Below are 22,603 nucleotides of genomic sequence, written 5' to 3' on the forward strand. Positions count from 1 at the left end.
CAAGGGCTGTACTGGGGGGTGGGAAGCGAGGACTCCCCCGGGGTGGCAGTGCCACCACCTTGTCCTGCCTTCCTCAGGGACACCACGGAGTTGGGTGCCCAGACGCACCAGAGGCACCCATTCCTGTCCCTGTTCCTGTCCCCATTTCAGTTCCTGTCCCCATTTCAGTCCCTGTCCCCATCCCATCCCATCCCATCCCATCCCATCCCATCCCATCCCATCCCATCCCATCCCATCCCATCCCACCCCATCCCATTATCCCATTATCCCATCCCATCCCCATCCCTATCCTTGTCCCCCTCCCTGTCTTTGCCTCCACCCTGCTCCTCATCCCTGTCCAGATCCCCACTTTATCCCAATCCCATCCCTATCCCACCCCATGGATCCCATCCCATCCCAGAGGTTCTTCACCCATCCCAGAGGTTTTTCTCCATCCCATCCCATCCCATCCCATCCCATCCCATCCCATCCCATCCCATCCCATCCCATCCCATCCCATCCCCGTCCCCGTCCCCGTCCCCGTCCCCATCCCCATCCCATCCCATCCCCATCCCATCCCATCCCATCCCATCCCCATCCCCATCCCCGTCCCCGTCCCCGTCCCTTTCTCCTCCCTGTCCCCACTCCTGTCTCCTTTCTCTGTCCCCACCCCTGTCCCCAATCCCCCCCAGCCCACATCCCCAAATCCCCATCCCCAGATCCCGCTCGGAGGCAGCACAGCGTCCCCAGCCCGGTGTGACAGGGCGGTTTAATGGGGCGGGGGGCGCGGGCGGGGGTCCCGGGCTCACAGGGGCTGCACGGCCACGGGGTAGAGCAGGGACAGGTGGCGGGCACCGCGCACGGGCAGTGCCCGCGCCGTGTAGTGCCCCACGGCCGCCGGCACCGACGGGAAGGCGGCCCCGGCCCGGCCCAGCGTGAAGTGCTGCTCCCGGGTCCGCGTCAGCTTCACGTGCACGAAACCCTGGCTGCTCCTGCGGGACAACGGGAATGAGGCGCGGGATAACGGGAGAACAGGAAATTAGGCACGGGATAACGGGAATGAGGTGTGGGATAACAGGATAACGGGAATGAGGCGCGGGATAACGGGAGAACAGGAAATTAGGCACGGGATAACGGGAATGAGGTGTGCGATAATGGGAACGGGAGAACAGGAAATTAGGCACAGGATAACGGGAATGAGGTGTGGGATAACGGGATAACGGGAATGAGGCGCGGGATAATGGGAACGGGAGAACAGGAAACTAGGCACGGGATAACGGGAATGAGGTGTGGGATAACAGGATAACGGGAATGAGGCACGGGATAACGGGAGAACAGAAGAACGGGAAATGAGGCACAGGAACAGGAGAACAGGAAATGAGGCATGGAAACGGGATAATGGGAAAACGGGATAACGGGAACAAGAACAGGAACAGGAGCGGGAACGGGATAACAGGATAACGGGAAATGAGGCACTGGAATGGAATAACAGGAGAATGGGAATAAGAATGGGAACAGGAGTGGGAATGGGATAACGGGAACAGGAACGGGAATGGGATAACGGGAAATGAGGTACGGGAACGGGATAATGGGATAACAAGATAACGGGATAATGGGATGGAATGGGATGGGATTGGGATGGGAAAATGTGATGGGGTAAGATGGGGATTGGGATAAAGTGGGGGTCTGGACAGGGATGAGGATGGGGACAGGGAGGGGGACAAGGATAGGGACGGGAATGGGAGCAGGAATGGGAATACGGGTGAGGACTGGGGTGGAGATTGGGGCACAGATGTGGACAGCAGTGGGGATCAGGTCAGGAATGGGGACCCCAGCCAGAGCAGGGGCAGGGGGTGGCACTACCCAGCTCACCTCCAGCCCGTGCCATGCATGGGGACACACCAACACATCCCCAATGGGGCTGGCACAGCCAAACACGGATCCAGCCCCGCTCCCAGCCTGGCACGGCCCCTGGCAGCGCTGTGCCCATGTCCCTGCTCACCTGAGGGACAGCGAGTAGTCCTCGGGGCTGGTCTCGCAGTCCCGCACCAGGAAGCTGCCCTCGCGGCACAGCGCCAGCAGCGTCTCTGCGCCCGCCCGCCCGATGGCACCGTGGTACCAGCTGGGCACAGCGGGGTCACACGGGCACCCCCCGGGCCACAGGGCATTCCCTGGGCCACAGGGCACCCAACCACGCCATGGGGCACCCAACCACACCCATGGGGCACCCAACCACGCCATGGGGCACCCAGTCATGCCATGGGGCACCCAGCCACACTATGGGCCACTCAAACACACCATGGGGCATCCCCTGTACTACAGGGCACCCAACCATGCCATGGGCCACCCAACTATGCCATGGGGCACCCAAGCATCCTGTGGGGCACCCAACCACACCATGGGGCACCCAGCCATGCCATGGGGCACCCAAACATGCCACCCAGCACGCCATGGGGCACCCAACCACACCATGGGGCACCAAACCATGTCATGGGCTACCCAACCATGCTGTGGGGCACCCAGCCATGCCATGGGGCACCCAACTATCCCATAGAGCACCCAAGCATCCTATGAGGCACCCAACCATTCTATGGGCCATCCAAACACGCCACCCAACACGCCATGGGGCACCCAACCACACCATAGGGCACCCAGCCATGCCATGGGGCACCCAAGCATCCTATGGGGCGCCCAACCATTCTATGGGCCACCCAAACACGCCACCCAACACACCATGGGGCACCCAACCCCATGGGATTCACCCACGCCACTGGGCCCTCCACACCCCCATGCCAAAGGGCCCAGGGACACCAAGGGACACCCTTGACCCCACAAGGAGCCACCCCTGGGGACCCTCCCCCCGCGGGTTTGTCCCCGTGCCACGCTGTGTGACCGGGGCGCCCCCAGACTCACGCCTGCTTCTCCAGGGGCAGCGAGGTGTCCACGTGCCTGGGGCTGGGGGGGCAGGCGGGCCGGGGGCCGCGGGGGGAGCGCGGCAGCGGCCGGGACAGGCTGGGGGAGCGCTCGGGGCTCTCAAACTGCACTGCGGGGACAAAGGGGCGTCACCCGGCTCCTCGCAGCGCCACAAAGGGATGTCCCACAGTGGCTCTGTCCCGCCGTGGTGTCCCATTGGAGCGCTCTGGGGCGTACGGGGTGTTGGGGTGGCAGGGGGACATGGAGGGAACCCCAGGATGCTGGGGGATGCTGAGATCCAGGTCTGATACCCATGGAAGCTGTGGGATGTGGGTTTGGGGGACAAAGGGGCGTCACCCGGCTCCTCGCAGCGCCACAAAGGGATGTCCCACAGTGGCTCTGTCCCGCCGTGGTGTCCCATTGCTGGGGACAGGAGCACTCTGGGGGGTACCCATGGGGGGCACGGGGTGTTGGGGTGGCAGGGGGACATGGGGGGAACCCCAGGATGCTGGGGGATGCTGAGATCCAGGTCTGATACCCATGGAAGCTGCGGGATGTGGGGTTGGGGGATCCTGGGGTGTCCCCACAAGGAGGAGGGAGCCAGGAGCGGCACCCATGGGTGCTGTCACCCGAGGTGGCACCGGGGCCGCTGTCACCTGCGAACGCCCGTGAGATGTGATCCTTCTTCCACTCCCAGGGCTGGTCGTACTCGTCGGCCGGGCGCTCGTCGTCGCGGGGGAGGCGGCTCTGGCGGGCCGGGGGTGCCCCCGGGCTGTCGCCGGCCGTGTCCCACTCCTCGGAGGGGGTGTCGTACAGCTGCGGACCCCGGCGCGGCCGCACCCGCCGGGCCTCGCCCTGCCGCGGGCACCCTGCGGATGGGGAACGGGGAACGGGGCGGTGGGAGCGCCTGGGACCCCCGCGGGGGGCGCTGGGGGGGCCCGGGGTGTCACCACCCACCTGTGGCCTCCTCGTCGCAGCCGCCCTCGGGCGCCGGGTCCTGCTCGCCCTCGAAGGGCTCCGAGTACTCGCTCTCACCTGGGCCCTGGGGGGGGGGGGTTCGGGTGGGACGGGACCCCCACTGCCCCCCCCCCCCCCCGCAGCCCCCCGGTCCCGGGGTGCCCTCACGGGACCCTCGGGGCTCCCACACCCCGGCACGGGGGTCCCCAGCCCCGTGCCCGCTCCCGCCCACCCGCTCCCTTTGTCCGCCAGCCCCTCTCCCCCTCTCCCCTTCCCCCTCTCCCGGTGCCTCCACCACCCCCAGCCGCCCCCCAGTTCCCCCTCCAGTGACCCCGGCTCCCCCCCGGCTGCCCCGCTGCCCCCCGACCCCTTGGCTCTGCCCGGTTCCCGGTTCCCGCTCTCCCGGTCCTTATTCCCGGCCGCTTTGGGTCCCCATCCCCGTTCTCTGTGTCCCTCATCCCCTCCGCTCCCCCGCTCACACCTGCCCGATCCCCCCGCTCCTCCCGGTGCCCCCCGTTCCCCTTCCCCAGCCCCCCCGGTTCCTCCGCCGCCCTCCCCGCTCCTGGCGCTTGGCCGCGGCTCCCGCCCGGTTCCCCCCGGTGCCCCCCGGTGCCGTACCTGCTGCAGGCGGCGGGGGCCGCCCCCCGGGCCCGCGCCCCCCACCCGCACGAGGCGGTGGCGCGGGGAGGCGGCGGCGGCGGCGGCACCGGGGGGGCCCCCGGGGCCGCTGTAGTCGGGCTGGGGCGGGCGCGGCGGGGAGCGCCGGGCCCCCCGGCCCAGGTACTCCCGGAGCCACTTGGCCATGGCGGGGAGCGGCACCGGGACGGCCGGGACCCAGCGGCGGCACCGGGACCCGCCGGGACCCCCCCCGCCGCCGCCGCCGCCGCCGGAGCCGCTTTGTGTCGCCGCCGCGCGCGGCGCGGACCGGAGCCCCCGGAACCCCCCCGCGCCCGCCTCGCCGGGGGCACGGGCACGGGGGGGGGCGAGACCACCGGGGGGACGGCGGGAGCGGCACGGCGGGACCCCCGAATGGCGGGGGGGCACCGGGACCGTGACACGGCCGGACCCCCCAATGGCGGGGGGAGCACCGGGACCGTGACACGGCCGGACCCCCGAATGGCGGGGGGGGCACCGGGACCGTGATACGGCCGGACCCCGAATGGCGGGGGGGCACCGGGACCGTGACACGGCCGGACCCCCGAATGGCGGGGGGGCACCGGGACACGGCGGGACCCCCGAGTGACACCGGGCGGGCCCTCCCCGGTGGCAGCGGGAGATGGGGGAAACTCCCCAGGCCCCGGCCATGGGATCCACACGGGGCTGGGGGCTGCAGGGCTTTGGGGGGAGCAGGGACCCCCCAATCTCCGTCACCCACCCCGGGGAGCTCCTGGGGGGCACGGGGGGCTCTGCCCCCCCCCAATCCGCGGGGTTTGGGGGGGCTCAGGCACCGCACGGGGGGCGGGAGGTTGGGACCCCCTCAGCCCTGCCCCGAGTCCCCTCCTGGCATTGTCTGTGCCCAGAACAAAGGTTCCTCTCCTGGGGTCCCTTTTCGGGTCCCTACTCTTGGGGTCCCTTTTCGGGGTCCCACCTGGTGCTGGGGGTGGTGACAGCTGGGCAGTGGGGGACACATCTGGGAGGACACGGCCTGAGACCCCCCCTCACGCCCCCCCAGCCCCTGCTGGGCCCAGCGACCAGCATTAATATTTGAAGAGGTTAATTAAGGCATGTGCACAGAATGCTAATTGGGATTGGGGGGGGTGGGTTTCTGTCCAGCTCTCCCTGACGCCCCAGAGCCCCCCTGGGCCCCCCCACCCCTCTGTGAGGGCGTTAATTAACCAGAGGCTGCTCAGCAATTAGAGGGGGTGCCTTGATGAGAGGGAAGTTGATGGCCATGGGTGAGGAGAGCCCCACTTGGGGTGGGTGGGCACTGGGGGTCCCTGTCAGGGGGGTGGGTGGGGGTCCCTCAGTGCCCACGTACAAATCAGTCTCTGATGAAGATGAGGCTCTGGGATGAAGCTCAGATCTGGCTCTGCCTGATCCCATTTATTCCGGAGTGTGGCTGCTGAATGGTGGGGATGGCTTTGTCCCCGAGCTCCTGGGGACATCTGGGGGGGCTGCTGGTGGCAGGACAGCCCTGTCCCCGCACTGAGGGGCTGCAGGAGCCCCCGGGTGTGTGCAAAGGTGGCACCTGACACACCCTGGGCAGGGAAGGAGGGGGGCTGAGCACCCACCCTACCCTGCACCCCTGTGGAAGTTCAGCCCCAAGCTCCCCTCCCTGCTGGGGGAGGGGGATCAGGACACCCCAAACCCAACCTGGGCACTGTCACTGGGAGGGGGTGAGGGCAGTGGCACCCCCAGAATGGACACAGCAGAGTCCTGGCCTTGCAAACACATCTTGGCAGCAGGGCTGGGACTGCTGCAAGGAAACACCTTCCTGCACTGCTGCTGCTGCTGCTGCAGGGCTGGAGTGACAACACAGGGCTGGAGGTGACAACAGCGATGGCCGGGACCCCTCAGGCCCCTGGGGGTGCTTCCAGAGCAGCAGGAGGGGGGACAGCTCTGTCCCTGCCCCGTCCCTGCCCTGTCCCCGCTGTCCCCTCAGTCGCTGGCGCTGTCCTCGCTGTCCGAGTAGGCTCCCAACAAACCCAGCGAGGACGTGGCTGCTGCTGCTGCTGGAAGGGAGCCTGGAAGGGGAGGGAGGGAGAGGATCCGGTCAGGTTCAGCCCCCCCAGGGCAGTTCCCGGTGAGGGAACAGCAGCCTGGGGAGATCCCGGGTGGAGCTGCATCCCTGGATGGAGCCCGAGCTCAGGGAGGATCAATCAGGGGATAAACAGCTCCTGCAGCCCTCAGCTGAGCCTCCCTCCTCTGCTCTGAGGGAAGCACCGAGGTCTGGGACCCCCCTTCTCCATCCACAGCCCCCTGGGAGGCTCCAGCTCTGGGCTCCCACCACCCCAACCCTGGGACAGCAGCCTGGAGAGGAGGCTGGGGAAGACAAGGACATGGGGACACTCCAAGGGCTGTCCCTCCCCAGAGCAGAAGGCTGGGGAAGACAAGGACATGGGGACACTCCAAGGGCTGTCCCTTCCCAGAGCAGGAGGCTGGGGGAGCACAGGGACATGGGGACACTCCAAGGGCTGTCCCTTCCCAGAGCAGGAGGCTGGGGAAGACAAGGACATGGGGACACTCCAAGGGCTGTCCCTTCTCAGAGCAGGAGGCTGGGGGAACACAAGGACATGGGGACACTCCAAGGGCTGTCCCTTCCCAGAGCAGGAGGCTGGGGGAGCACAAGGACATGGGGACACTCCAAGGGCTGTCCCTCCCCAGAGCAGGAGGCTGGGGGAGCACAGGGACAAGGGGACACTCCAAGGGCTGTCCCTCCCCAGAGCAGGAGGCTGGGGGAGCACAGGGACAAGGGGACAATTCCAAGAGCTGGCCCTCCTCAGGGATGTCCCAAGGGCAGAGGAATTCACTGAGCCAAAGGCTCAGGATCAACCAGCCCAGAACAAATCCATCCCCAACCCAATGGCTCCCATGGCTTGCTGGAAAAATTTTCCAGTTTGTTTTGTGGTCCTTAAAGCTTCTCAGCTCCAGCAGCAAGGCTGGATTTATCACCAAACCCCAAACCAAAGCAGTTCTCCTGCTGTTCCACCCCTATCTCGCTGTTGTGACGTCCCCAGGGCTGTATCTGCTGTTTTGGAGCTCCTGGCCTTGCCAATCTGTCCCCAAGGCTGTGGCTGAGAGCCAAGAGCCAGGAGGGAGCCTCAGCTTCACCAGGAAGCTCCTGGAAACGGGGACAACCCCCTGTTCTCACAGGAAACCCCTGGAAACGGGGACAACCCCCTGTTCTCACAGGAAACCCCTGGAAATGGGGACAACCCCCTGTTCTCACAGGAAACCCCTGGAAACGGGGACAACCCCCTGTTCTCACAGGAGACCCCTGGAAATGGGGACAACCCCCTGTTCTCACAGGAAACCCCTGGAAATGGGGACAACCCCCTGTTCTCACAGGAAACCCCTGGAAATGGGGACAACCCCCTGTTCTCACAGGAGACCCCTGGAAATGGGGACAACCCCCTGTTCTCACAGGAAACCCTTGGAAATGGGGACAACCCCCTGTTCTCACACCAGCCCACCAGAGAGCCCAGCCCAGGCTCTGAGCATGGAGCCAAATCCCACCCAGGAGGTGTCAGAGCCCCCCAGGGCCCAGCCAGGGCAGGTACCAGTGCTGGCTGTGGTCCCTCTGGTTTCCATCCCGTTTTCCAGGGCAGGATCTGCCTTCTCCTTCTCCTTCTCCTTCTCCTTCTCCTTCTCCTTCTCCTTCTCCTTCTCCTTCTCCTTCTCCTTCTCCTTCTCCTTCTCCTTCCTGCGGGCCACCAGCCCTGCCAGCTGGGCCTTGGTGCTGAGCTTGCCCACGCTGCGCTCCCAGCTCTCCATCCTGGGCCTCTTGCTCTGGGGCTGGGGGTCCTGTGGGCACAGCCAGGGTCAGGGGGCTCCAGCTTGGAGGGGATTTTGGGGATAAAAGCAGCAGAGACACGAGGAGAGGGGGCTGAGGGGGGATTCTGCCCTGCAGGGATGGCACAGGACAAAAGGGGATGTGGATCTGCAGAGCTGCCCCTGGAGATCCATGTCCCACTGGCAGAGAGCTAAAGCCAGCCTTGGGATGGCCCTGGGATGCTGAGGAGGCAGAGAAAAGAATCTTAAAGGATCTTAAAGTCCATCCAATCCCACCTTTCACTATCCCAGGTGGCTCTGAGCCCTGTCCAACCCGACCTTGGACACTTCCAGCCACAGCTTCTCTGGCAATCTGCTCCAAAGTCTCCTTAAACCCAATCCAACCCTCCCCTGCCTCAGTTCCAGACCATTCCCTCGTGTCCAATCCCTCCCTGCAGGGTACAAGTTGTTTTCTCTCTGCTTTATCAGCTCCTTTCAAGGCCACTGAGCAGCCCTGGGTGCCTGCAGGTGCCCAGCCATGGACCCAGCGAGTCTGGGTGCCCTGGGCACAGGGATTAGTGCCAGGCCAGGGAGCACGGTTGATCCCAGGCACGGCAGCTTTGATCCAGCCCAGCAGCCCTGGGGCAGGGAGGACAGCAGGGGGAGGGCAGGGCTGTTTGCTGGGATAATCCCTCCCTCCAGCTCTTTTGTTCTGCCTGAATCCAAAGCCCAGCCCAGAGCACTGAAACGCTGCCTGGAGCAGCAGCAGGGCCCTGTTCTTCCCGAGGAAGGGAGGGTGGGGACAGCGTGGGGACAGCTCCATGCCTGCCTTTGTCACCAGCCCAGCCTGGAATCCCCAAAGATCCCCGGCTCCTCTCAGCCCAGTGCACAGGCACTCGGCCTTTGGGAGCTGCTCAGGCGTGACACCAGCCCGGTGTCACCCACGCAGGGACACAATGGGCACACACAGAGCCCCAGGGCAGAGCAGAGGGGCTGGGGAAGGGCAGGGCAGGCTGTGCCCCCCTCACCTCCTGCAGGATGTCCGTGGGTTTGCTCTGGGCCGTGGGGTTGGGCCGGGCTTTGGTCGGTTCCTCGTCAGAGTCGGAATCCTCCAGGAGCCGCCGGTTCTGGGCCTGTTCCAGCATGGCCCTGCTGGGACACGCGAGGGCTGGGGCTGCATCCATCCCTCTGCCAGGCCCTGCTGGCTCCAGCAGAGCTGGGGACAGCACAGGAGCCTCGAGATCCCCCTTCCCAAGGGGTTTTGTGCCAGCCTGAGGGGTGGCAGCGCTGGGATCTGGAGCTGCAGCCCAGAGCAGGGACTGTGCCCTTCCCAGAGGATTGGACCCCCCCAGCAGCCCCAGACCCCACAGGATCCCAGCCTGGCTGGCCTGGAAGGACCCCCCACTCCTTCCCCCTGACCACTCTGCCAGGACAGGCTGGGATCTCCTCCCACCCCCCAATCCTGGTCACTCATTTCCCCTCTCCCAGCCCTCCCAGCCCTCTCACTTCATCTCCTGCTCGTCCTCCTCCTGCTCCCTGCGCCTCTGCTCCTCCTCCAGCTCCTTGTACTGCTTCAGCATGGCCTCAAAGTCCACGTTGGCCTGCCGCTGGTTGAGCTCTTTCAGCTCCTGCAGGTTCTCCAGGACCTCCATCTCCAGCTTGGAGTCCTTGGTCCGGTTCTCCAGCACCTGGGTGGGAGAAGTTGGGATATTTGAGGCAGCAGAGCCTGAAAGGATCCTCCTCATCCTCATTTTGGGTAGGACAGGAAAGCCTGAATGGCTGCAAAGTCTCTGCTGGGGCTGGGGAGGCTCAGGCAGTGGCAGAGGTTTCCTGCACTCCATGTACCTTCATGGGATTGTTGAGCTCCTCCTCCTCCCTCTCCTTCTGCATCCTCTTCTCCTCCTCCTCCAGGAGTTTCTCTGCCTGGAAGTTCCTGGTGGCTCCGTGCTCCATGGTGTAATCTGTGTTCTCAGGGTCTGTCTGAGGGGGAACAGCAGCAGCACAAGCACTGAGGGTGGGGGTCCTGCTCCAGGCACCCCAGAGCCACCCCAGAGCCACACAACCCCAGCCCCATGAACTGGGCAAGGGCTGATCCAGCCCAAACCCCACCCTGACACTCAGCTGCTGTGGTTTTGTGGTTTCCCAAACCCACCACACTCTTTAATACATTCACCAGAAATTCTCAAATCAGGGAACCAAAATAACCCACTCCATCAGCCTTTGCTGGGCAGGAGTCAGGGAATCAGGGAACAGCCTGAGCTGGAAGGGACAGCAGCTCCTGCCTCTGAGTGGGACAACCCCACCAACCCCACTGTCCAAGGGCTCCTGGCAGCCCCCATTCCCTGGGGGCATTCAACCCACCACTATGGGGGGAAAAACCTTTCCCTGATCTCCATCCCACCATCCTGAGGAGAAAAACCTTAAACCTTTCCCTGATCTCCATCCACCATCCTGAGGGCAAAAACCTTTCCCTGATCTCCATCCCACCATCCTGAGGAGAAAAACCTTAAACCTTTCCCTGATCTCCATCCCACCATCCTGAGGGCAAAAACCTTCCCCTGATCTCCATCCCACCATCCTGAGGAGAAAAACCTTAAACCTTCCCCTGATCTCCATCCCACCATCTTGAGGGGAAAAACCTTTCCCTGATCTCCATCCCCACCATCTTGGGGGGAAAACCTTTCCCTGATCTCCATCCCATCACCCTGAGGGGAAAAACCTTCCCCTGATCTCCATCCCCACCATCCTGAGGGCAAAAACCTTTCCCTGATCTCCATCCCACCATCCTGAGGGGAAAAACCTTTCCCTGATCTCCATCCCACCATCCTGAGGGCAAAAACCTTTCCCTGATCTCCATCCCATCACCCTAAGGTGAAAAACCTTTCCCTGATCTCCATCCCATCATCCTGAGGGGAAAAACTTTTCCCTGATCTCCATCCCCACCATCTTGGGGGGAAAAACCTTTCCCTGATGTCCATCCCACCATCCTGAGGGGGAAAACCTTTCCCTGATCTCCATCCCACCATCCTGAGGGGAAAAACCTTTCCCTGATCTCCATCCCACCATCCTGGGGGCAAAAACCTTTCCCTGATCTCCATCCCATTGCCCTGAGGGGAAAAACTTTTCCCTGATCTCCATCCCAACATCCTGAGGGGAAAAACCTTTCCCTGATCTCCATCCCATCACCCTGAGGGGAAAAACCTTTCCCTGATCTCCGTCCCACCATCTTGGGGGGAAAATCTTTCCCTGATCTCCATCCCTGGCACAGCTCCAGCCTCTCCCTGGTGTTGAATTTGCAGCAACCCCAATGAGGGAGAGATGAGTGAATCTGACTCCATGTTCTTAGAAGGCTGATTTATTATTTTATCATCTATATTATGTCAAAGAATGCTGACTAAAGAATAGAGAAAGGGTATAGACAGAGAGCTTAACAAGAATGACAATGAAAATTTGTGACTCCTTCCAGAGTCCCAAACACAGCTGGCTGTGATTGGTGATTAAATAAAAACAATTCACATGAAACCAATCAAACAACCACCTGCTGGATATGAAAAAAATCTCAAAAACCAATCTCAAAAATCTCAAAATCCAAAGCAGCAAAACACAGGAGAAGCAATCAGATAATTAATGTTTTCATTTTTCTCTGAGGCTTCTCAGCTTCCCAGGAGAGAAATCCTGGGCAGAGGGGATTTTTCAGAAAATGTGACAGTGACACCCTGGGATGGTGAGGCCAGGCTGACCCTGAAGGTGATCTCAGCCAGGCTGGGGCTCAGGGGGGCTCACCTTGAATGTGATCTCGGCCAAACACCGAGTGCACTTGATGTAGAAGCGGAAGATGGGCAGCCCCAGGTAGGACTCGTTCTGCACCGTCTCCTTGCGGGCGTTGAACTTCTTGCCCTTGTAGATGTACTCCCCACACGTCTTGCACCTGGCCAGGGGCAGGGAAACGTCCTCAGGGGGCAGCAGGGAGGGTGTGGGGTATTTTTGGGGTCGCCAGGATGAAGGTGGAATTGAGAATTTGACTCTGTGTCCATGCTCCTGGTGCTGGGTGAGTGTTGAGGTCATTCCAACCCATCCCAACCCATCCCAGGGATGATCCAATTATTCCAGGAGTGACCCCAGGGCTCCAGGGCTGCTCTCACCTCATGTTGAAGGGGGCCATGAGCCTCACCACGTACTGCCGGTCCTTGGGCAGCTTCAGCTTCGGGATCTTGGCCGGATCAAAGTCCGGGGGGTAATATTTCTGTGGACAGAGGAGATTTGGGGGTTCTGGGAGTGTTTCTGTGGACACAGTGCGGATTTGGGGGTTCTAGGAGTGTTTCTATGGACACAGAGGGGATTTGGGGGTTCTGGGAGTGTTTCTATGGACACAGAGTGGATTTGGGGGTTCTGGGAGTGTTTTTATGGACACAGAACGGATTTGGGGGTTCTGGGAGTGCTTTTATGGACACAGAGCGGATTTGAGGGTTCTGGGAGTGTTTTTATGGACACAGAGTGGATTTGGGGATTCTGGAGCACCGGGAATCTCCTCACTCCCCACAGCTCCGCCAGGAGGCTGCAGCCAGGTGGGGGCTCGGGCTCTGCTGCCAGGGAACAGCAGCAGGATGAGAGGAAGCGGCTCCAGCGTGGATTTAAACCGGACACCGGGAATTCCCTCATGAGAAGGAATTGGGTTGATAAACTCTGAATGAGCTCCAGGGGGGTCTGGAGTCTCCATCCCTGGAGGTGTCCAAGCACGGCCTGGACGGGCACGCGGTGCTCGGGGCTGGGGACAGGGCGGGCACCGGGCACAGCTGGGATTCGATGCCCGGTCTTTTCCAGCCTCAGTGATCCCGAACCAACCGGGAGCGGCTCCCGAACCAACCGGGACCCCCCCAGAGCCCTCGGGGAGCCCTCCCCGGGCCCAGACCGGCTCGGGACCCTCCCGTGACCTCTCTGACGGGGATTTGTCCCCAACTCACGTTCAGCACTTTCCGTTCCGACATCGCTGCGGCTTCTCTCGATCCCCGGTGCTACCGGTGCTGCCTCCGCGCTCCTCACCGCTTCCGGGTGTGGCTCCGCCCCCTTCGCCGCTCATTGGCGCACCGAGCCGCGGCCTCCCGCCCCTTGCTTGTTATTGGCAGATCCAGCTGCCTGTCAAAGGACCCGCCCACGGCTGTTGTGCAACCCAGCCTAGAGTCCGCCGGAAAGCCGCAACCTCACAAGGGGTTCCGCACATTCTTGGGTCCTGGCGGGCGGATGTCCTCCGGCTGGGGTTCCCCTGGGCTGCGATCTGGGCCTGGGGAAACTCGGCTTCCTCACAGCAACATGGGATGTGGGCCCCGGTCTCCCCTGATCTCCCCTGACACCTACTCATCATGTAGCTAACAGTCCCTAAACCGTCTGGTTCGTGTTTAAAATGTCACTTTCTTCCTAAAAACCGAGGACTCTGAGTCCTGTTAAGTTTGCAGCCGTTTTTTCGCTCACTCCACTGAGCATGCGCAGCCATGGCAGCCATGCTGTACGGCACCTCCGCACTGCGCATGCGGCGTTGCCGTTGCCGCCATTCCGTACAGCGCGTCTCCCAGCGCGGGCAGTCCCAGGTGCCGCTGCCGGCTGCCCCGCCCGCACCGCGTGGCTGCAGCCCTGCGCACTGTCAGATCTTCACTCGCCGGTGCTGCCCACCCCTCCCGCACGGCGCCGCCACTCCGCGCCCGCGCAGATCCGCCATTACCGCCGGCGGTGCCGTCTCAGCACGCATGCGCAGTGCATCACGCGCCCGTTTCCACCTCTCCGAGCACCGCCCATTCCCCGTCGCGCGCATGCGCGGAGCGGCGCCCCCTGGCGGCCCGGCCTGCGCCGCCGTCCCGTCGTGCCCCGCGCTCCCCACACAAAGGACGTGCTGGGAAATGGCGGCGGCCGCGGCCTCGCAAAACGCCCCCGGGAAAATGGAGCCGCCCCCGGCGGCGGCCGCGGTGGCAGCAGCGGCTCCGCCAGCGCCCAATGGGGCGGCCGGCGCGGGGGGGCCGCCCCCCAAGAGGTAGGAGGGCCGTGAGGGGCCGCGCTGCCGGTGGGGCCGAGGGGCCGCGTGCGGCCTCCGCGCTCCTGGGCCCGGCCTGAGGGCGGCGGGACGGACCGGGGCCGGCGGGGGGTCCCGGAGAGATCGTTACCGGTGCGGGGCCGCTCCTGGCGCTGCAGCCGCTGCTCCCTCCGGGCACGCCTTGGGATCCCGGGCGGGGCCGTCCCGGAGGCGCCTCCGGGGCTCCCGCGGCGCTCTGGGCCGGGTCCCGGCGGGCGGGGAGCCCTGGGGTCACCCCCATTCCCTGAGGTCACCCCAATCCTCTGGGATCACCCCAGTCCTCTGGGATCCCCTCAGGAAAAGCTGCTGCTGAGTTCTGGCGGAGTTTGGGGATGTTTAAGTTCATTGCTTTCTGTGCTCTCAGTAAGTTGTGAGAACTCCGTTGCTCTCAGCACCCCCCTGATCCTGCTGCTCGCTTTTTTGCTCCTTTTTGGAGGTAATTTACGCGTGAGGGGATTTAGGAGCGCACACACCTCGAGGGTGAGAGAGTTTAAGGTGGTTCCGGGGAGGGGTTGCACAATCCCTCGGTAAAACGTTACAGAAATTCAAACCAGAATCGGCCCCGCTGCAGTTCCGGCTCTGTGAACGTGGGGATGAAGGGCACAAAAAGCCTCTGCTGCTTCTCACTTCCTCGTGTAGGTGCTCGATGGAAATTCCACAGTTGGCAAAGCCGGTTTTGGTGCCAAATGCACTGAATAGAAAGTTCTTCTCTCCCTCAGGGCGTTTTTGCGCTCGGTTTTATGGCGGGGTGATAAGAATCAGGTTGAACCTGGTGTGCTGTGATTCCTGCTGCAGACTCGAGCTTGGGTTTGTGTTTGCCGAGACCAGGAACAGCTTTCCAAGTGTCGCTTTAGGGGAAAAAGATCCATATTCATTTTGTTTTCCATTGGAGAGCAGTCAGACTGTGCTTTGGGCAATAAAATAGTGACAGACACATTTCATTGACTTTGCAGCTTGAGCCAGGCAGGGGCAGAGACATCCCAGGGACAGGGAAAGGTTTCCCACCCTGGATTCTGTTCCCAGCACTCCTGGGAATGTGCAATCAGCAATTTGTCTGCATGAGCAGCCAGTTCATTCCTGGAAGTATAAATAAAGATATCTCTGCTGTGATTTTGGTTTTCCTGACCCTGTGAGGTTTGGGATGCCTCCAGGGAATTTGTTTGTGTCTGCAGGTGCAGTTCTGTTTGGAATGTCCAGCTCCACATTTCCACAGGGATAACACCAACGCTCCTGTGGCCTTGGGGAAATGCAGTTTAAGAAATAACAACTAAAATCTGAGTGCAGCTTTTAACACAGCTGCACTTTGTGTTACTTCATCAACCAAACAGAAATGAAGGTGGAAAAAGGATTGTCCTATTTCAAGTCTAATTTTGAAGTTTTAATTGTTTCATTAATTAAAAAGCTTTTAAAAAGTTCAGTGAAAGACTGGAAAATTCCCATCCCTGTGCCTGGAAAAGCTTTGGCTGCTGAGTGATGGAAGCAGAACAGAAATATTATCAAAAGAAACCTTCAGAGGTTTCTACATTCTTTATTTCCTTTTTCCCTGTAGGCTGTTGTGTTGAAATGGTTCTGAAGGGATTTCCTGGGATTTCTGGCCCAGAATTTGCAGGGCTGCACAGGTGCTGGGTTGGGAAAAGCTCAGGCCAGAGAGATTATAGAAACTGCAGCTTTTTTACCTGATGTGCTCTGAATTCCTCCTCAAGAGGTGTTGGTCCATCTTCTCCAACTGAGTGAGCAAGGAGATTAATTGGATTAGTGAAAGGAATTATGTAAGACTGAAGCTGAAGCTTTTTCTTCACTTGGTTTGGTTTTTTTTCCTTTGAAGTTGAGTTGGGCTTTTGGGGTCCTTTCCCACCCAGACTGCTCAGGGGTTCAGTGCTGCAGCCCTGGTTTTGTTCTGGCCCTGTTCCATGCCCAGCATCTCACAGGGCTCTCTGGTTTTGTCCCTCTGGTTTTGTCCCTCTGGTTTTGTTCTGGCCCTGTTCCATCCCCAGAGCTCACAGGGGTCTCTGGTTTTGTCCCTCTGGGGATTCTGGCCCTGTTCCATCCCCAGAGCTCACAGATCCCTCTGGTTTTGTCCCTCTGGTTTTGTTCTGGCCCTGCTTCGTCCCCAGAGCTCACAGGGTCTCTGGTTTTGTCCCTCTGGTTTTGTCCCTCTGGTTTTGTCCCTCTGGTTCTGTTCTGCCCCATCCCCAGAGCTCACGGGTCCCTCTGGTTTTGGTCCCTCTGGTTTTGGTCCCTCTGGTTGTGGTCCCTCTGGTTGTGGTTCCTCTGGTTTTGTTCTGTCCTTGCTCCATCCCCAGCAGCTCACAGGGGTCTCTGGTTTTGTTCTGTCCCTGTTCCATGCCCAGCATCTCACAGGGCTCTCTGGTTTTGTCCCTCTGGTTTTGTTCTGTCCTTGCTCCATCCCCAGCAGCTCACAGGGCTCTCTGGTTTTGTCCCTCTGGTTTTGTTCCCTCTGGTTTTGTTCTGGCCCTGCTCCATCCCCAGAGCTCACAGGGCCCTCTGGTTCTGTCCCTCTGGTTCTGTCCCTCTGGTTTTGTCCCTCTGGTTCTGTCCTGGCCCTGCCCCATCCCCAGAGCTCACAGGCTCTCTCCTTGCAGCGAAGGCGAGCGCCCGACGCCCAATGAGAAGAAGAAGGAGAAGGGGATGAAGAGGGGAGGGAATCGCTTCGAGCCCTACGCCAACCCCGCCAAGAGGTACCGAGCCTTCATCACCAACATCCCCTTCGACGTCAAGTGGCAGTCCCTGAAGGACCTGGTCAAAGAGAAAGGTAAAGTGCAGCTCAGGTGGAGAGGCTGTGTGTGCTCCAGCCCGTGCCTGGCTCTCTCTGCAGCTCAGCACTCACCTCTGGGTGCACTTGGCCAGAGAATTTGGGAAAACTCTTCCCGAAGCCTCCTGGGTGTTGCACAACCTCGTCCCTGGCAGCCTTCCAGGGATGGTTCCTGTGGCTTGCAGCTGATAGAGCCTCATCCCAGCATTAGCAGTGTTTCCTTAGGGATCCAGCCCCAGGATTTCAGCAGGTTTTAGTGCAGCAGAACTTTCTGAAGCATGTGAATGTTTCTGGGCATTCAGGGTTACGTGCTGCTCTGGTGTGTGGATATCCAGCGGTGTCCCCGGACTCGCAGGGCTCTGGGCTGGCTCCCAGAGCCATTCTGCCATTGCTTGCAGTTCAATGTGTGGAAGGGTGATGTGCACAATCAGGCTGGTGCTTTGGCATGTGGAATCAGGGCTTTGGACATCAGGTTTGTGGTGTTCCCCCTTCCACAATTCCCTTTAATTCCGTGTGGATGGGAGCTGCCTTTGCTGACCTGAACACCTTCATCTCTGGAGGAAGATGAAGAGATTGAGCTGAGTACTCAGGTAGTGACAAGTCTAAAGTGGTGTCATTTCTTCAGGCTGGTGCCCAGCTTTCTAGTTTTCAAGTCACTTTGGAAGTGCAGTGGAGTGGCAAGAAAATCCTTGGCTTGTCCAGCCTTAAAATGTCTAAAAACCAAGTTCAGAGTAACAGCACAACATTTCCTGTGGGCACTTCTGGATGCAGAGCCTCAGCCAGGGTAGCGGGCAGTGGTCATTGTGCTGGAGCTGGGCAAGGACTGCCAGCTCAGGTGTTTGAGGTGTGGCCTAAAGAAGGGGAAAACAAAGTTCCAGAGGGTCTCAATGGTTTGTCTTCGGTGGCAGAAGGGAACAGAGTCTGTGGAGCAGCCGTGGGGACTGGGAGCTTCCCTCATGAGGGGCTGTTTGAGAGGCTGCAGTGGGTTTGTGCCATGGCAGCAGTGCCAGCCTCGAGGGCTGCTTGAGCAGACCCTGATGGTGGATGGAGCCCTCAGTGCCCCCTGGCTGCCCCAGAGCCGTTGGTGTTCCGGGTGTGGAGGTGTCCAACTCTCTGAGCTGTGTGGGATCCCGTTCCCAGTGTCTGTGGTTTCTCTCCAGTTCCTGTGGATGGCAGAGGCCGGGCTGGGATTGTTTCCTGCTGGGCTGTTCAGCTGCTCATTCCAGCAGGAGCTCCTGAGGGAACCTTGGAGCCTTTTCCTTCTGGCTGCAGGGCTTGTCCTGCTAAATCTGGGGTCATTCCTGGGGTTTGGCACTGCTGGTGAATCCAACAATTCGGATTTGCCCTGGAGCTGTTCTGGACTTCTCTCGAGCTGTGCTCAGTCCTTGGCCCGAGGCAGAGCAGTTCCAGGCCCCAGGAACTCCGACCCCTTGGAATTCTTGCTTTGGAAGCGTAAGAACGCCAGGCCAAACGTCCCAGGCTGTGGGAGCAGGTGGAGTTCTGTGCCCAAGGGGAAGCCCTGGGTGTGTGAGGGCTCTGTGGCAGCAGGAGCTCAGCTCGGGGCTGTCCCTGCAGCCTGGGAGTGGCCAGGCTGTCCAGGCGCCACCTCTGGCTCTCCCCACGCCGTGGCTTGGGCATCCCAGTGGATTGGTTGGAGAAACTCAATTACAGGTATGCAGTGGGAATGTTGGTAATGCAATGAAGAGATGTTCTTGCTTGGAACTCCCTGGTGTAGCTGGCAGGCACGAGGTGTTACCTTAGTGCAGAGTCCCAGTGTGGGGTTCTGGGCAGCCAGGGAGGGAGGGATGGGGGAGGGATGTGCTGTTCTGCCCTTGGCCTCTTCCCCCTTCTGTTGGCTGAAGTCTCTGATCAGTTGCTCTGTTTCCCTTGGGCTTTCACCATCTTTCCAAGGGATCTCAGCCCTTTCCTGGCTGCAGGGAGCTTTTCACTCCCTCTGCTGCCCGAGCTCTTCAAGAGCCCAAATCACTTGGTCTGGGTGTTCTCTTGCAAAAGGGAAGTTTCCCTTCCCCATCTGGGACACAAGTGCTGGCTGCTGTCTCTGCTTTGGGAAGGTTTTCCTTCTCCCTTTTCAGCCAAAGCTTTGCATATGTAAAACTTGCTCCTGTTCTCCCCCCTGTAACTTTTCAGGGGTTGTCTGTCCCAAGCTTTTACCTGTGACTGAGGGAGAGCTGTGGCCAGCTCTGCTTTGCCTCACACTGCAAATGTGAAGTTTTCTGATCCTCTTGGATCACTGGTTCTTCAGAAGATGAGGAGACATCCAGACAGTTTGGGGTTTTCCTTCCATATTTAGTATTTACTTTTGGCCCTGGAGGCCAAGGAATAACTGCTACAAAGCATTTCCTCTGTCTCAGTTCTGTGTTTGCTCCCACTTCCCTTTGAACCTTTCACGCCTCTCAGAGCTCTTTGGTTTGTCACAAACTGTTCAAATCAAATTGCCCAAGCTAAAGTTGTTCTTTCTGTCTGAGCTTGTTCTTGGGAGATCCCAGATGTGTCTTTAGGGCCTCAGGTCACCCTGTGAATCCTGACCTGAGCTTCCTGGCCAGGCCCTGCAGGGTATTGGAATTCTGCTGGAGCAGCCCAGCTTCAACATTGGCATTTTCTGGACTGATAAAAGTGATGCAAAATTTTAAAGATAATTAAAAATAATGCCTGTGATAAATAGCACTGAAGCTTCCTTCAGTTTGGATTTCTGCTTATTGCAGTAAATTCTGCTCTAGTCTCTTGGTTTGGGAAAAGCTGCATTTCCAAACTTTAAATGTGAGATTTAAATAAATCCATCAATCAGTTTCCCCTGCATTAAGCCTTGAAGACACCATGGGGAAGATGTTCCTTCATGGAACCTGCAGTGACTGGAGCCAGTGTCTTTGGGAAGCTCCTGGAGTGACAGGTTTTGTGCTTGGATTAAATTTCTCTGGAATGTTCCCTGTCAGAATCCAGCTGTTCTCTGGCACAAGGGAGTCCTGCCAGGGTCCCTGGGCATTTATCCTGGTCCAGCACCTGAATATCTGCTCCTGGTACTTTTCCATGGCATCCTGTGCTTTGGGATCTAGAAAAGCACCCCAAAACCTCAAATAAAATGTGACCCAGCCTGGCTTCTTAAAAAATGTTTCCTTTGCCAGCTGCACACCAGGTTCTTGTGGCAGAGGGGTTGGGTTGGTTCCTCTCACACATTTTAAGGTGAAATTATTGCATTTTCCTGGCAGTGGCTCAGAGCTGTGGCAGTGGGGCTGTCATTGCCCCTTCTGCTCTGCTGAAATTGGGCTCTTGAGGAACTTCAGGTGTCCTTCAGAGCCAAGCAGCTACTTCAGGCTGGACATTTGGATTTTCATGGATCTGTCAGGCTCCAACAGGAAGCTCTGAGCAAAATTGGCACCGGCTCAACTTTCCAAGGGATTCCTGGAGATCTTGTGCTTCAGAGTCAGGGGTTGGTTACAAGAGCAGATGTTTAATGGTGTTGGATATCCTCAAGCTTGGCAGAGTCCTTGGGAGCTGTTGGTGAGGAGCTGCAGGTGGGAGAGGAGAGCAGAGCCCTCACTGGGCAGTGCCAGCCCTGCAGGCTGGGCCTCAGAGAGGGTTTGGAGTGGAGCTCACTGGGAAGAGCTGAATGCTGGACTCTGGCTGCTGCTGTTGAGCTGGATGGCAACAGAACCTCAGGGCACTGCTGAGCCCCCAGGGCTCCTTGGGGACAGCCCCAGTGTGCTGTGGGAGCTCAGAGGGATTTCCAGCTGGAATTCCTTCTCAGGCTGATCCCAACGTGGATCCAGCTGCTGGAGCTGTGGGTGGCAATGGAAACCCCACTGGAGTCCCTTTCAGAGGGACCTGCCAGCCTTCTCCAGCCTCACACATTGTCCTCCCAAAGGCAGGAGTGGATCAGAGCTGTTCATCCTGTTCTGCCTGCAATGCTCCTACTGCTAAATTATTGTTTAAAATAAGAAATGGAGATTACAAATCAGTGGTTTTGTTAAGCATTCCTGGTTTTTTCCAGCTTCCAGGCTGTCAGCTTTCCACAGTGTCCTGTGAATTGCTGGGCCTGGAGAGGTCAGGCTGAGCATCTCCCTGTGTGCCTGGCAGAGTCCTGTGAAACCCCAGTTCAGCTATTCATGCTCAGCTGGTTTCCCACAAATTAAACATTCCACTGTCCTGATAATGCAGCTTGGAGTCCTCCTGGTTTAAATTTAAACCCTAGGACTTCTAAAACCAGAAATGAAAAATATTTTTAGAAAAGTGTTTATTCAATTCTTCTGTATGCCAGTCCCTTCAAAGGCAGCAGCCATTTGGGTAGGTGCATTCTGGAGGTCCCTGCCAGGGTTATTTGGTCCTAGAGAGGCAATCCCAATCCTGTGAGGAAAGGTGGAATTTTTTATAAACTGCCTTTTGCTGTTGATAGTTTTGTCTTGAGAGCAAACATGGCAGATTTTAATGCTAAAATAGAATTTATTGTGGCTTAACAAAATCCTGTTAAAATAAATGCAGTTAAACCTGTTGAAATAAAGCAGGCAGTGATCTCTTGATCTGTTGGTTCAGTGTGACTCTTTTTTTTGTTTTTAAATCCTGACAAAAACAAGTCACTTGAAATTCTGGATTGTGGAGCCAGGACTGCATCCTGTGGGAAGTGAGGGAAGTTTGTTCCTGCAGCTTTTCCCATGGGTTTGGATTGCCTCAGGTAACGAATGGGCACTAAAGATCCAGGGAAACTGGAAATTTGTCTTTTGAGGTGGAGGAAAACCAAGAACATATTGAAGTGCTTGAAGCCTTTACTGCATACCTGTAATTGTCCAGTTTTGTGGTCTAGAGAACGTGGAGTGTTTCTGGGCTTTCTTATAAGGCAGAGGCTCCATACACGGTTGTTGATTGTTCTAAATTCCCATTGTTTTCTTGGCTTTTCTCCCTTGGTATCTGTGTCGTCTGGAATCTGATTTGTAGTTGGTGAGGTAACATACGTGGAGCTCTTAATGGACGCTGAAGGAAAGTCAAGGGTAAGTGTTTGAGAGTTTCTTTGTGGATTTTCTACCTGAAATGTTTCTGTGTGCTGGACAGGAGGCCAGGGAGGCTCAGAGTGTGGATGTGCAGCGGCTCTAGGTCAGGAGTGCCGTGGGATGGGAGGAGTGGGGTGGGCTCTGCAGGCAGGAGCTGTTCCCCGCGTGCCGTTGGCGTTGGCCGTGTGAGCCTGGAGCCCAGCAGGCAGGACAGGGCTCTGCAAGATTCCTGTGCTTTGGAAAAGTCACTCGAGAGGTTGGCTGAGTTTGGAAAGGCCAGGGTGCAACAGCAGGGTGCTGCAAGCTCCACTCCTGGGCCAGTAGAGAGAGGGAAATTGAAATTCCTAAATGGAAACGTTCAGTGCCTTCATGGGCCTTGAGCCCAGGGTCAGGGAAGACAATAGGAGCACTCCAAAGTGTCCTGAAGGAAATGGATGTAGGGTGAGAGTGTGGAGGGTTTTGCTGTATGCCAGGGAAGAAGAGCAGGTCACAGGA

At 59.1% G+C, this 22,603-nt stretch overlaps 3 protein-coding genes across 11 annotated transcripts; 1 reads left to right on the forward strand and 2 right to left on the reverse strand.

Annotated features, from left to right (window-relative positions):
* Positions 1-722: 722 nt before the first annotated feature.
* Positions 723-4,908, reverse strand: SHD (Src homology 2 domain containing transforming protein D). Its single transcript, XM_074528668.1, has 6 exons — positions 4,468-4,908; positions 3,850-3,934; positions 3,549-3,761; positions 2,893-3,022; positions 1,982-2,101; positions 723-971 (listed from the first exon to the last, which is right to left on the reverse strand). The coding sequence occupies exons 1-6, from the start codon at positions 4,651-4,653 to the stop codon at positions 785-787; spliced, it is 921 nt and encodes a 306-aa protein (XP_074384769.1). The 5' UTR covers positions 4,654-4,908; the 3' UTR covers positions 723-784.
* Positions 4,909-5,206: 298 nt separating this feature from the next.
* On the reverse strand, positions 5,207-14,003 carry YJU2 (YJU2 splicing factor homolog). Of its 9 annotated transcripts, none has more exons than XM_074528677.1 (9): positions 13,242-14,001; positions 12,423-12,523; positions 12,064-12,208; positions 10,126-10,260; positions 9,787-9,968; positions 9,309-9,429; positions 8,190-8,313; positions 8,070-8,123; positions 5,207-6,518 (listed from the first exon to the last, which is right to left on the reverse strand). In XM_074528677.1, the coding sequence occupies exons 1-9, from the start codon at positions 13,263-13,265 to the stop codon at positions 6,448-6,450; spliced, it is 957 nt and encodes a 318-aa protein (XP_074384778.1). In that variant the 5' UTR covers positions 13,266-14,001; the 3' UTR covers positions 5,207-6,447. The 9 variants fall into 9 exon arrangements, with proteins under 9 accessions (XP_074384778.1, XP_074384771.1, XP_074384772.1 ...); XM_074528671.1 differs by having other exon boundaries at positions 5,209-6,533; positions 8,154-8,313; XM_074528674.1 differs by having other exon boundaries at positions 5,209-6,533; positions 8,184-8,313; positions 13,242-14,000.
* Positions 13,740-22,264, forward strand: LOC141725360 (uncharacterized). Its single transcript, XM_074528678.1, has 3 exons — positions 13,740-14,299; positions 16,942-17,111; positions 22,056-22,264. The coding sequence occupies exons 1-3, from the start codon at positions 13,767-13,769 to the stop codon at positions 22,118-22,120; spliced, it is 768 nt and encodes a 255-aa protein (XP_074384779.1). The 5' UTR covers positions 13,740-13,766; the 3' UTR covers positions 22,121-22,264.
* The last annotated feature ends 339 nt before the right edge of the window (positions 22,265-22,603 follow it).

Source organism: Zonotrichia albicollis, chromosome 29 (genome assembly GCF_047830755.1).
Source record: "Zonotrichia albicollis isolate bZonAlb1 chromosome 29, bZonAlb1.hap1, whole genome shotgun sequence".
Classification (NCBI taxonomy): domain Eukaryota; kingdom Metazoa; phylum Chordata; class Aves; order Passeriformes; family Passerellidae; genus Zonotrichia; species Zonotrichia albicollis.

Excerpts from the sequence above, each read along its gene's own strand:
- YJU2 (XM_074528669.1), bottom strand. The coding sequence starts at position 13,265 with ATGTCGGAACGGAAAGTGCTGAAC. Across the intron at positions 10,261-12,063 it reads TGGCCGAGATCACATTCAAG|ACAGACCCTGAGAACACAGA; the intron begins GTGAGCCCCCCT and ends GTTCCCCCTCAG. Across the intron at positions 9,969-10,125 it reads AGCTCAACAATCCCATGAAG|GTGCTGGAGAACCGGACCAA; the intron begins GTACATGGAGTG and ends TCTCCCACCCAG.
- LOC141725360 (XM_074528678.1), top strand. The coding sequence starts at position 13,767 with ATGGCAGCCATGCTGTACGGCACCTCCGCACTGCGCATGCGGCGTTGC. Across the intron at positions 14,300-16,941 it reads GGGGGGCCGCCCCCCAAGAG|CGAAGGCGAGCGCCCGACGC; the intron begins GTAGGAGGGCCG and ends CTCTCCTTGCAG. Across the intron at positions 17,112-22,055 it reads GGACCTGGTCAAAGAGAAAG|TTGGTGAGGTAACATACGTG; the intron begins GTAAAGTGCAGC and ends TCTGATTTGTAG.
- SHD (XM_074528668.1), bottom strand. The coding sequence starts at position 4,653 with ATGGCCAAGTGGCTCCGGGAGTACCTGGGCCGGGGGGCCCGGCGCTCC. Across the intron at positions 3,023-3,548 it reads CATCTCACGGGCGTTCGCAG|TGCAGTTTGAGAGCCCCGAG; the intron begins GTGACAGCGGCC and ends TTGTCCCCGCAG. Across the intron at positions 972-1,981 it reads GACTACTCGCTGTCCCTCAG|GAGCAGCCAGGGTTTCGTGC; the intron begins GTGAGCAGGGAC and ends GTTGTCCCGCAG.